The sequence below is a fragment of the Parasteatoda tepidariorum genome, chromosome 8, assembly GCF_982258835.1.
Source record: "Parasteatoda tepidariorum strain Cologne lab strain chromosome 8, Ptep-v5.0, whole genome shotgun sequence".
Taxonomy (NCBI): domain Eukaryota; kingdom Metazoa; phylum Arthropoda; class Arachnida; order Araneae; family Theridiidae; genus Parasteatoda; species Parasteatoda tepidariorum.
In genome coordinates this window covers 78,008,736-78,023,499 of record NC_141762.1, presented here as the reverse complement: position 1 = coordinate 78,023,499, position 14,764 = coordinate 78,008,736, and the positions used below count along the sequence as shown (strand labels likewise).

The 14,764-nt window shown below is 28.6% G+C and overlaps 1 protein-coding gene across 1 annotated transcript in view; it reads right to left on the bottom strand.

The window, feature by feature from the left end:
- Positions 1–9,403, bottom strand: part of LOC107454978 (meteorin-like protein) — a 49,287-nt gene extending 39,884 nt beyond the window's left edge. The window contains exon 1 of the mRNA XM_043052363.3: positions 8,902–9,403. Within this exon, the coding sequence (XP_042908297.1) occupies positions 8,902–9,008 (107 nt within the window). The 5' untranslated portion in view covers positions 9,009–9,403. The remainder of the gene's footprint in view (positions 1–8,901) is intronic.
- Between the last annotated feature and the right edge of the window lie 5,361 nt (positions 9,404–14,764).

The window sequence follows — 14,764 nt, the reverse complement described above, 5'->3', positions numbered from 1 at the left end:
TTTCTAAAATGTCAATCGCAAAATGACATCCATATTGCACGACAATTCAATATTTTCCAGGAGAGCGCACACAATAAAAAATAACTCAAAATTTACGATGTTTTCTCATAATGAGAAAAGGAAATCGAAAAATGAAGCGAGAGCATTTAAAAAATGACAATCCATAAATTCTTTTGATCATCTCTAAATGCTTTTCTTTTTTCCCGTGAGAAGATGAAGTTTTTAAAGAGGAAGAACTAGAGCAGGATGGCCAGAGGCAAGTGACCACAGCGCATGCGCTCAGGTAAGTAGGGGGAGTATTAAAAGCAATACAAACGTGACTTGGATGCTTCGTATTAACTCTGCATAAATAAAAAAAGAAACAAACAAAAAATAGAAAAGAAGAAAATGTAAATGTTGCCGTTGAGTTGAGATAATAAGGAAACCGGTATCGTCTGCTGTAGACAAAATAGTTGAGTCAATCAACAAACATTTTCACCTCAACTTCGCCGATGCGATTCATTTATCGTTTTAGTTTTTTAGTGTTTCAATGTAAGACTTTTTCCTTAAATTTTCGTGCTCTGGAAACATTTTAAAATATAATTAATCATAAGCATGACTTTTAATCAGTTCAAAACGAATATTAACGGAAAATATTTTCTACCGGAAATACGTCGTAAAATTATCTATTACCTTTAAATTTCCCGTTAGAGGTTCGAATGGAATAGCTGTGAAGACTTTTGGGGATGGATAAATAAATTTTCATTATAATTAAGGCGTAAATTATAAAAATTAATCTGCATACATTTATGCCAATACGCTGACTTATGTTATACCTTTACTAACTCAAAACGTTGAATGATTTTTTTTTTCTATCATCATCCCAAATTTGAAACAAGGCGAGGGGGAAAAAACGGAACAACCTGAATAGCTTTTGATCTAATGATCGAATTTTCACGTTCTAAAGACAATCTTAAATGTTCGAGAGCCTAACCTTAATTAAAAAGTATAAACATTTGATTTCTCGAGAAACTATTCGACCATCTTTGTGCCTGATTTCGTAACTTAAACAATCGTCTGCTCTAATTAATTAGCAGATTTAAGGTTAGGCACTCGAACAATAAAGATTAAGTCTTTAGAACGAGACAATCCGATTATCAAATCAAAAGTTATTCAGGGTGTTCTTTTTATTTTTTTATTTATTTATTTATTTACTTATTTTTTTAGCACTGAATATAAACAGCTAAAAACAAATAATTCAATAACTGTATGAAATTTGGGACATACATATATTTCTGCGCAAGCCATAAAACATTAATTTCTCTTTAAAAAAATTGAAAGCTTTCGAATTTAACTGTCACAACTTTATAAAAAGAAAGTATTAATAACGAAAAGTACAAAATTTTAAGTAAAAAAAAAAAGCTAATGGCAATTGATATGGAAGAAAAACTTAAGTATGTTTAATTTTACTCAATATAAACTTTTACAACTTTCTAAATGTCTTACAGGGGATAAGTAAATATTTCTCTCCTTTTTTATTTTGCACTAAAATGATACCAATCTAAAACAACCTTTAAAAGAAACGAAGTAAAAAAAAAAATAGCAACTAATAATGTATATTCTAGGTTGAAAAGCACCAGCAGGCGTTAAATAGTTATTCATTCTAATTTCTAATGCAGTTTATTTTTTATTTTACGCACCTCAGATATGTGATTTTCAAAGGTTCTACGAATGAATCCTGAGATCTCTAAAGAAAACAAACTTTTAAATGTTATTACAAACTTTTGTAGTTATTAAAGCATAACAGTGAATGTTATTAAATATTAAAATCGTCAGCAGAAATGAAGGCTTGGCGATAATTCCTAACATAACTTCCCAGAGGAAATAATCATGATTACAGCTGGGGGGTGGGGGAAGAAGGCTGAAATATAATCGATTAAATCTCTTATGTTTCTAAAAGACTATTGTTGCGAATGAAAGTTACAGCTTAATATTCAACTAAATAGAATTAAAACTAAATGGATTCCTAAATAAGAAGGCTGAAATATAATAGATCAAATCTCTTATGTTTCTAAGAGACTATTTATTATTGCGGATGAAAGTTAAAGCTTAATATTTAACTAAATGGAATTAAAACTAAATGGATTCCTAAATCTACAGCTTAGCTCAACACATTTTTTCATTTCTAACTAATAAAAATTAAAATTTCAAAAGTTTTCGATTATCTTTCTAAACAAATTACATATTTCAAAAAGCTTCTAGACAACTAGTCTCCAATGTTAACCTTTTTCTTCAATATTTTACGTTTTGAAAAATATCTATGGGATACTGGGTGATAGATGTAAGATTTTCACATATAAATCCATTTCTGATAACAAGTTGTATATTAGGTAAATAACCATGGCAAAAATAGGAAAATGGCTAATTCCCAATAATGAATAGTGGTGCAATGAATTCTGTTATTTAAGAAACAACAACAATATGAATAATGCACTAACATTTTAATTCATCAATTATATTGTTAATTATATTAATCCCTTAATTAAAAAAAATATGCATGTAATTGCAATGATTTTAAATATCCGCTTAAACGTATAAAACATTTTTATAAGTCTAATTCCTTTAATATTTTAATTTATTTCTATTAATAAATGGAATGTTTTATTAAAATTGCTATCAATAAACAAGACAATCAACTTGCGTTGAATCTCCGACTTCAATGTAAGAGTTGGTGTGGACTTGTTGGCACACAACTTTAGTCTTCGTAGGAAGAAATCCAGTGGTGTTTATCATGATCTTGAGGGGAAGGGGCAATTCTGATCACTGAATTATGAGAGTATACGACCAGGAACAGGAAATGTCTCATGCAGTAATTGGATTGTTTATTGGACTTTTCAATAATAAAAACGCGTAGCTCCTAATTGCTGTGCTGCATTTTTACTAATTCCAAACTATTAGTCATCTACTGTTTTCTTTCTTTTTGGTTACCAAGACTAAACAATGAATTTTCTATTTAATGGCGTAAATTTTGGAACACCCTTTATTACAAGTTAACCATTTTTTGTCTAAGTTTTTTTTTGTTGTTGTCAATTTAACTAAATACGAACTGTTAAACTGAAGTGAAAAGATATCACCTGATTAAAAATTACATGATTATCTGATTTTTGAAGTGTGTGAAGTTTTTAATCAGGTAAATACGAACATGTGAATAATCAAAAAATTTAGTAACCTGCGCTAAAAATAACAGTATATAAATTCCAACGACTAAAAGATAATATCAAGCAGTGTATAGTCTGTAGGTACTTTTCGAATTTATTGATAAAATTGCAAAATTCTCCTAGTGCAAAAGGTTGAGAAGAACCTTAGATTAAATGAATTATTTTATTAAATTTAAATTTGGCGTATTTATAGAGATGTACGCATGAAAAAAAAAATTGGATCGCCTTTATGAAATTATTTCACGTAAAATCCCAATTAAATGGAAATTCACATTTTTTGAAAAGAAAATATGTCTCTAATATTAAACAAATTACGAAAAAAATGTATAAATTACATTTTTAAAATATTGCATCAATATTTTCAATCGCACTTTTCAAGTAAAAAAATATTAATTCTTTAAAAAAGAAAGATGTTGCCATTTTCATCTATAAGTAACCCACAATTCGGCTAATTTTATTCATTCATGTGTATATATACCATAAATAAATTCTTTCCCTGACTTTATATAGAATAAGGACTGCAAATTTTAAAACCTAATCTAAGATTATTAACGATAATACGATGGTAAATCTTCATTCCTAGAATTATACACTTTAAAAATAGTTTTTTTATAGGTTATAACGTTCATAATTACCTCAATGAACTTAATTTCTAAATTTGGGGTTCCATCGAGAGAATGTTTCATTTCATCCCCCAAAAAATCATTCCAGGCACGTTTAAGTATCATTAAAAATTCCTTTATTTTATATAATTTAAAGACTAGGTAGAAGCTCCCCCTTTTTACTAGTACTTATAAAGCTTCAGTGTATATAGGATAACATGTATATCTACACAAACTTCCCTGAAAAGGGAGAGATGACACTTACGGGAAATTGAAGGTAAATGAACCGCCACTGACTGACACCAAGCAATTTTAACGATCACAGATATAACTAGCCAAAAAGTGACATAAACTACCAGGTGTCATAATCATCATTTCAGCTGTGTATTCACAGGTGCTGCACGTGCTCACAGGAGAATTCACTAAAGTCAAAATTTACCTTTATTGCAACGGATGCCGCCCACTGTCATATCTTCTGACATCGCCACACGCCTAGAATGCCCTCAATCCCTGAACATCCCCCTCTGCGTACCACCCCAGTTGATTCCCGAAAACCATAAGACCCTTGTTCCTTATAATCATATACCATAATGATGGATGGTAGTTCAGTTAACCCAAAGGGAAGAGAAAAAAATTCTTGAATATTGTATAGAATAGCTTTGAAAAACAACTGGAACCCATATTTAGCCTGGGACGAAGGTTTACTTCATATATATATACAGTGTTGAAAATAATACATATGGTAATCAGGTAACGTTCTGAATGAAATTGCCACGACTTTTCTACTATCGTTCCAAAATCACTATTTTATGTTATTTTCTTAAATAATATATAAAAATATAAAATAAACAAAACGAAATTCAAGACGAAAAAAAAGAACAGTATATATATATATATATATATATATATATATATATATATATATATATATATGTTACCGTTAAAGTATATAATGCAGTTATTTCATAGAATACATAGTTATTCCATGAAATAACTGATCGTGTCCGTTAAAGTGTGTAATATGTTATTAATTTGACACTTTAACTAGTTATTCTATGAAATAACTAGGTATTCTATAAATTAACTAATGAGAAACAGTTAAAACGTAAAATAAACAATTTATCTAAAATGAAATAACTAGGTATTCTATAAATAAACTAATGATAGACAATTAAAATGAAAAAGAAGCAATTTATCTAATTTATGCAGAGTATAAATGGTATTTATGGAAACGTACCATAAAATCATTAGTTAAAACAAGGATTACTTGGAATTACACTTGGAATTACAAAGAACATTATTTCTAAAACAAAAACATTTTTTGTTGACACACTGGATTTAACACGAACATTTTCTAAATCCCTGACCAGTCCCTAAACTATGAGCTCAAGCATATAGATTATTTTACACTTTAACGGGCTGCAGATCGTTATTCTATAAAATAACTAGTTAAAACATGAAATACAAGAGAGTTTTACACTTTAACAAACACGATCAGTTATTTCATGGAATAACTAGGTATTCTATAAAATAACGGATTTCTTACTTTAACGGTAACATATATAACAGTTTGGTGAATAAAACAAAAATATACGGTATATAAACCATTCATTTGGTAATTTTGTTCATATTATCAAACATTTGGTAAAAAATACAAGAGTGAAAAATAAATTTACCCGGATAGCTTTTATGACATGATCTATATCATGATAAAATTACTAAATTTTTACATATTTACCCAATTTAATCACATATTATATAATACCATATGTAAATTTTACCAAAGCGTTGCTGTAAAAATTAGTGAGCTTTTTGGAGTTTCATAGAGCTAGAAACACAGTAAATTTAACCATATTCTGTTTTTTATGACTATACTTTTTTCTTAAGAGTGTAAGTTAAATTTTAAAAGCACGTGCTTAAATAATATTAGACTTATCCTACACTTTTGCTTAGTATAAATTACATAAATTGTACTTGTTTTAAATGCAGTGACTGTTAAAACCTAATTGTATTTAATAAAAATGCCCCTCAATATGTAATGAATACTAAAGTGAAGGAATTATCATTTCAATAAACCATTATATATATTAGACTACGTATCATTTCATTTTAAATCGAGTAGTAATTATTTTCTTAATTTTATCCTGCGCACTTACCAACTCATAATACAAAGCTCTTTTTTTTTTTTTTTTTACATTTAAGCGCACAAATTAACAAGTAACAATTTAATGATGATTTAAATTTTTTGAATGTGAATAAAACTCATATGAAAATAAAATTATGCTGAAAGAATCTCAAATATTAGTTTCAAATATAATTACATAATTTTAAAGAAACGGTTTAAAACACAATTGAAAAAAATTACTCTTGTCAATTGTTTCAAATTCGTACAGTGCGAATTAATCACACTATTTATTTAAATTCTAAGAAAGAATTTTTGAGTGATCCAAATATTGATCATCTCGACATTGAAAATCAGAGATAGAAGTAAACATTTCATCACGTAAAAGATCTATAATATTATTTTAAATAACCTGAAAAATTTATATAACATACCTACAGAAAAACATATTCATCATTGTCAGAAATTTTTAATTACTGTAGTTCAATAAATTTAGAATACAATTGTTTCAAATTTGGCTTCAATTTCTTTCATATTAAAGACAATCAAAAAACAATTTAGGCACTTAATGAAATAAGTGTTTAAACGTTTACTAATTGTACTTTTTTTAATTATTATTAAAAAAATTTAAACACGAAATGCATTTAACTTACTATTAATTTGCTTGTGAATATACAAAAAGTATAACGCTAATTCAAATAGAAAAAAATAATAATTAATTGAACTTAGCAGATTAAATTAAATGGAATCGATCAAAAAAAAATCTTTTAAAATAAGAATTAAAAAATATGGGAGTTTTTTGATGCTTTAATGTTTAGAATTCGAGTTATTTTGCTCAAATTTCAGATTCTCCTCTTAAAAAATTATATAATTTAAAAAGATATAGAGAATTTCATTCTTTGCATTTAAAATGGTTTTTGTCAATAATAATTATCATTCTTAACTTTTTGAAAAGGTCCGTCGCTGCGAAAAATCTACTCCCAATTTGATGAATATGTGGTGATAAAGTCTTATTTTTGTTAAGAAAAAAAAAAAACTCAAAAATTATGTCTTACAGAATTTTAATTTATAGATTAGAAATCAAAAACGTTATTGACTCCGTTTTAGAAGAGGAAAATATTGCGAAAAGTCAGTTATCGCAATAAAATATTTTGTGAAGCGTCCGTTATGCACCTGCATTTCTCTTTAAGAGCTCTCTCTGATAAACAATTATTTTTCCCTTTTGCATCGAATTGTCAAACAAGTTTTATAAATATGTGATAAAGGTTGGATTCGATTAAATTTAGAAACATGACTTAATAAGAAGAAAAAAAAATTCCGATTTTAAACTGCTTTTTCTAACTATGCGTCTGGTCTCTTCCTCTCGAAAAAGAGGTCGCTTCTATAAGTGGTCGATTATTGCCACTAACAAGTTTTTCAATCATTCCTTTGAATAATTAATTATACATAATTACTGCATAATAAATAATAAAATTAATATTAAACATCTATTTATGCGTCAAAGCATCAGAAAGCCTAAGGCTGTAACAAAATAAGAAAAATTGCATTATGATTATTCATGCATCAACTAGTATATAACTTTTATATTTCCTTATCATCAGTATAATTCAAATGAACTCTAGCTAGAATAAAATGCGTTTTTTTTCTTCGATTTTCGAGTTTAATCAATGCTTCTGCTCTTTTAAATGACATAGTTATATTTTTTAGTAAATCAAGCTCTCTATAATTTAATCTTAAAACTAATTAGAATGAAATTACTGGAAAAATTATCGAAGAAATGATACTTTGGGTTAGTAAGTTATATTTCAAGTGGCATAGAATAAGTATTTTACTAAATATATGTAGTATGATTGTGCAGTTAATACATTAAACATATTGTCTTAATTAAAGGTTCTTGGACTGTATGTAACACCAATAGTAGAAAAGGGGAAATCGAGTATGTGGTTAAAATGATAAAAAGATAGTAATAATTCGAAGAGCGTTCGAAAATTATTTAACAGGAAGGAGAAAAAAAAAGAGCAAGGATGGCTGGAGCGCATCGGAATTGTGGGAAGCGAGTTCATGTAAAAAAAACTCTCTAAAGGGATCTGAATTGAGTAAGCGATAATAAATAAAATATATTTAATTGATTTACTAAATTGAATCAAAGTTAGTTTTATCTAGTTGATAATAACATAAGCGATCTCACAATATGTATTTAATTCATTACTTATATTATAATCATACTTTATTAAATTAAAATGTTATCCCACATTAATTTGAAAAACCCAAATAGAAACAATAATACAGAGGAGATATAAAGAATAACGTAGAGTAGACTATAAAATATAATATACAAGAAGCTATTTTTATATATTTAAGAATGTGTTATTAACAAAATGTGCGCGAATATGAAATAGTTCATGATAAAACTGCACCAAAATGAAAATTTAATTAATAAAACATTTGCCATAACTAGATTATCTCCTATGAATTTTATTAAAGAAACATCTTTTTTGAATAAAATAATGACAATATTGGTATTATTGGTAATATAATAATTATTGGTACCATTACACAACATAACTTTTATCGCTAATTTATATGAGTTTGCATTATCAATACTTGGTTACAGTTATAAAAATAAATAAATAAAAAATTTTAAAAAAATTCCAAAATTATTCTTTTCGAGGAAACGGATTCAGATATCCTCTGAAGATAAGATATCAAGGGATTATATTCGTCAATTACAATATTCTTAGAAAAGGTTGTTTTAATCATAAAATATTTTTGTGAAGTGTCTGCTTAAAGAAAGAAGAATAAAATTAAGATTTCGTAAATAGCGTAAAAAAATTTTGAGATGGATCGATAACATATCTGAATTTCACCTGGAAGCATATAGAAAGCATTCGCTATTACCTTAGACCAGGTAATAATGGAATGGAAACAAATTAATGTCTTAATTAATTAACATAAATTAAAATGTGCAAAATAAACTTACCTTCCAACCCAATCACAGGTGTCGGAATATTGCCCGCATACTCCTTTAGTTTTGTGAAGGATCAGAAAAATAGTAATAAAAAAAGACGAGAACACAGAGAATAACATTTCCTCAGTCTGACCTAAGAGCACATATTTCCAATATTAATTCTTCTCTCATTGCATCAAACAGGTTGAGCACCGCAAAAACTTTCCGAATCCGTTCGTTCTTTTCACAAAAATATAAACATAAATATCTTTTCTCTAAATAATCCGTTGACAACAGGTCACAAGGAACGGCGAATAAATTAATCAGCTTAGATTCCTATCAATCGAACACGTGCACTGATAGAATAATAATTTGCAAGAGAGGGGATAACATACGAGAAGCACAGAACCACTCAAGAAAAACTAAGCTTGCCTTACTACTATAACTCACTCTGTTGTAATACGGGAAATAGAGGGAAGAGGCAAAGCACACGAGTTCAAAGGTAAACAAATGTCTCAACCAATAAGAACGTCTCGTTTAGAAGAAAAACCGCCAAAATGATTTCATATGCTTTACTGCTGCCATCTAGTAGCTTTTAAGTAAAGAAATATCGCTTGTGTATCTTGAGGCTTTTGGTGTCTCCCTCTTTTGTTTTAAATAAGTAATACAAATGAGAAAATCGTTTGGATCAATCAAAAATGAGGAACACAATTCAAGATATGCATTACCAAATATTACAGCGTTGAAAACTAATTGCACAAATTTTATAAAATTATAATAAATTTTTTTGCACAGATTTAAGTGTAAGAATTTTAGTTTCTGATTCTACAATAATAAATTATGATTTAAAATATAAACTTTTTGACAAATTCATAAATAAGGGAGTGTTTAGGCTTTAAAGGCCCCGGACAACTGGGAAAAGTAAAATATACCTTCTGCATTCTCAAATTTCTGGTAAGTTGTAGAATTTGCTACGACTTTGTTCGAGAAATTGTGAAAAATAGTGAGTAATACAATCGAAACATGAATTAAAAGTAATAATACAAATAATATTACAATCGCAAATATAAAATATTATAAATTTATAAAGTTGCAACATTGTAAGCATATTAAAGTTCCAATAATATGCATTGTAAAAGTATAAAAACTTCACTATAAAATGCGCAATCATAATATTAAATACGCCATTTTAATGCTTTTTCCTGTAATTTTAGCGACCTTGATCTAAATCTAAATCTCCTAAGTATAATTATATTTACAGATTTCAGAATAATAGTTTCATAAAAGTTGTGTTAAAAAAAGCCTATATCTTATTAGAATTTGAACACTAAAAAAAAAAGTTAGACACCAAAATTTTATAATGTTTTTTCTTTTTTTTTAATTCCAAACAATAATATAAATTAATATAAATTTTATACTTATGAGCAAAAGTTTGTTTTATGCTCACTTTTCAGCTATCAATCACAAACAATTTCTTTTCATATCTACTTTCAACATAAATTTGATAACTCTTTGTCTTTTTTTAAAAGAGATATTGGAAAAAAAAAAACTTTCATTTAAAAAAAAATTGATAAATGACCTGTATATCATGTATCATGTTCTTTTAATTGCTTATAAATTTAACTTTAATGTAAGTCAAAATTTATTTCTTTTATTCAAAAATAATTTTCCTTAAAATTGAAATAAATTTTTAAAAATTTTATTCTCCACAATCTCTACGAATTGGTACGAGACGCTGTAAATTAATTTTAAGTAATTCAGTACGAAAATTGCCGATTTTTTCATTGAATTTGTCGCAAACAAAAAAAAAATTTATTCCTTATGTGCAAATTATTTGTGTTTATACTGAAATAATTTGGATGAAATTTATTGAAAAAATAAATGGAAAGACTTGGATCGATGATATAAGCCACATATCCAAGAGACCTTTTTTGAAGAAAAAAAAATAAAAAGCACATTTTTGTGTAAATAAAGATAATAAGATGTTTTGGTGCATTTTGCTGTTATCTGATTGAAATTCTGAAGCATTGGAAAGTAACTATTTAGAAACAATGTAAAGAAAAATATAGAGTTAAAAAAAAATAAGAAAAGTGTGATTTATCACGACATTCCCTTCGTTCCCTCCTTCACTCATTATAGATACAATGCAGATATATACAATATACAATACATACAGAACACATATATACAATACACAACATATACAGTACACATACATGGAATACACATACAATGACGGAACTCATCATCATGACTGGGTGTCAAACCATTTAAAATTCCATTACTGATAAGGCAATCTTAAAAAATTTCAGATTTCTCAAAAAAATAAAATAAAATGTAATATAAGAAATGTCTATTCATCTAGGAATTAAAGATCTGGTTTTTCTTTTAATGCGTTAAAGATTTAATTAATTTTAGAACTTGAACTAAATCCAAAAAAAAAGCGAAATTTTCATACCCATTTTTGAATGCTTCTAATTTTTATAAAAATGGGCATGTGCGAACCAACTGAATTGCACCACTTCTGTATTTATACATGTACAGTGCGCTGGAAAAAACTGGATAACTTTTTATTTAATGATCGGACTTAATGGTTTGGGGGCCTCTTAATGGTTTGAGCATAATTCTTCATGATAACAATCTGTTATTAAATTTTATTCTTTGCATGGAATTATTTTTGGATTTATTTATTAATATATTTAATAATATATTTAATAATTGGAGTTTTCTTAAGAGTTCATTTATAATGGGTGAAAAAATTTTTGAATCGTAAGATTCGAATTTTTTTTAAAGATTATTTTAAAGAATGTAATTTTAAATGGCAAAATACGAAATTTGAATAAAATCGGTCGAATAGTTCTCGAGAAATCAAACTTTAAATATATACCTCTTTTTTAAAACTAGGTAACTCAGCGATCCGGCCTACATTAGGTGCTTACATAATGTTTGAAAGACCTCTAGTTTGAGTTGAGTATAGAAAAGAGTATTTAGAGTATAGTTTCAATTTTACAGAAATAAAAATGTTTTTTTTTAAATCTTATTAAAATTTAAACATACACAGTATAACAGCCTGTAATTTCAGTATCACATCAGCTATTCGACTTTTTAAGATATTTAAAATTTCCTTTTATGTTCTTATCTCTAACTAAATGAATATTAATTGAATCAATAATCATCGAAATAAAATTTAAAAAAAAACATAAAACGATTTTGAAAAAAATATATCTATTTTATACATTTGTTACTGTAGCCGAAAAATCCATTTCTATGCGTATAGTTATTGTAGTCGCGGCCACACATGACACTACTTTTACTTGTAGTTCGTTACTTCTCAAATGCAACACTTTTAACTTGTAATTCGTAACTTTTTTCGGGAAGAAATACAAAAGTATTTGTAACGAAAATATCAACAACAAAAAAGTCGTTACTTTTTTCAGAAATTTTTCAAGGAAGTTTTTTTTCCCTCCAAAAAAACTTTTTTTTGTATCAATCTTATAAATTTATTGTATGATTTATAATTTTATTAACTAGCTTCCTTTTTATGTAACACCCTTGATGATTAGGAATTATACTACAAATTAAACGTGACTTTATTTCATTATGACTCATTATAATTAGTCGATTCACACGGATTTGAAAAAGATTGAAAAGCAAAAACAGCACATTAAGCGTAATTTATTTAAGAGCCGCAATTAATTTTTCTTCAATCGATGAAACGTTGGAATAATTTTTTTTTCCGATTAAAGATAATTACAAATTCCATGCAATTAGAAAAAAATGCCAGTTTAGTGATTACAAGAGAGTGGTCCAAAACCTTAAAAAATCAGTTACGGAATACCGGGCAATGGCCTATAACTTAAAAAAATAAATAAAAAGTAAAAAAAAAAAAAAAAAAATGAAAAAAAAAATAATAAATAAAATAAAAATAATAAATAAATAAATAAAATAAAATAAAATAAATAAAAAATAAATAAAATTAAATTTTAAAAAAAAGCATTAGTATATTGAATACGGGACAATTGTATATCATGTGACCGACGCTTTTAAAAAAAAAAAAGTTTTAAGAATACCAGTCAACGTCTTTTAACAACGAGGAAAAAAAAAACAACGGTGTAGGAAATACGATAAATTCCCTATCATTCTACAATTGAACAATCTATGTCGTAATGGCTCAGAGGATAGAGCTTTCACCTTCCAATGAGATGAACTGGGTTCTAATCCCAGCAATGGCTGATTGATACGAATTTCGCACCCGGCTAGCACTGATCGGCTGTTCAACAACGGTTATGAAATGCAAAAACAAAATTGAAAAATTCTCTCTTATAGGGAGGAAAACAGTTTAAAATTGAGCAACTAGTGTTGCTCGCTTTATGTTTGGTAATCTTGCCACCGGGTAAAGTTGCTACTGATCATTAATATTATGAACCAAAGATCTCATAACTAAGTAAATGAAATTTCCCCAGAATTCCTCGTTATTTCCATAAAGTTTCCTAATTTGATCCCTTTCTTTTCACAGATTCCCAGGATTTTTTTTTCATTCATCACGCTATTTATAGTTTGTTGACTAAAAATAATTCTCCGTTTTTCCCAAAAATGTAAAGTATACAGTTTATGCCTGATAATAAAATTCAATGCAATTTAAACTAGTTCTCAAATCTACGTTATCGCAAAATATAAATAACTTTTATTCGCTTTCTTTTTCACTCTCTCTCTGATATGAAACGTGAACCGCCTTGATCTGGAATGAAAAGTTCGATTCAGCTGCTTTGTTCGGACGTAAAACATTCAGATGGTGATGGAGTAATGATAAGCAAGAGAACCATACGAAGATACTTCTGAGTCAAAGGACAAATAAAGTATTTTGAATATTTTGATTTTTAACATTTTTCAAGCTTTCAATGGAGACTTTCCTTGTATACGCTAGTGTGGACCGAAATTCTTCTCAGACTTCGAGATGCGACGTAAGTCATCTTAATTAAATTTAATTTAAACAGAAGAATCCATTTGCCAAAAAAAATAGTTTTAGGTGCCAAAGTGGAAAGCTATTAATTTTTAACTCGTTTTAAACGAATAATTTCTGTACTGTAAATGTTTCATTACGACTGATTGACGGTATCGTAATAACAAGATTTAAAAATTGTAATTGTATATAAAAAATCTAAAAAGGAGAAGGGAAATTTTGATTTACTTCCGACAATGCGTGGCGTGGCGGTCGTCTCTCGGTGCAACACTCCTAGTGAGTCGTTCGCAGCCGAACATGGCACCGCCGCACCCGTCTCGGGCTTGTCCCTTCGGCCTCCTCTGTCCTTCGAACGACAGTGTTGCTCTTGTCGGGCGTGACTCGGGGCCATGGAACCACGTGTCCATGCACCACCGGGTCCTCCGACTGATCTGAGGGTTGCAGCCACGATAGTCTTCACGTATTTCCCGGATGTCCCGCTATGGGACGGGTCGGGGTTAAGCTCCGCTTACTTCCGACAATGAAAAATGTATTAAAATTGTACTAAACTAATTGTATTGACGATCGAAATAGCCTACGGGTGGCGTAGAGCAGAACTCTTTACGCCTGGCAACACTTCACATGCCTCCACCATTAGCGCGTGGAGAGTCATAGAAGAAGGAAGTACATTAGTTTCTGTCTTGATTTTCATATAGATTAAAATCTTAAGTTGGGTGGTTGTTGTTGTTGTAATTCATTTACGTCGCACTAGAGCTACACAATGGGCTATTGGCGACGGTCTGGGAAACATCTCTGAGGATGATCCGAAGACATGCCATCATTATTTTGATCCTCTGCAGAGGGGATGGCACCCCTGCTTCGGTAGCCCAACGACCTGAACGCGAAGTTGAGCACTTTACGGTAGAACAGTTTAACGAGGACCAATACCGCACACCC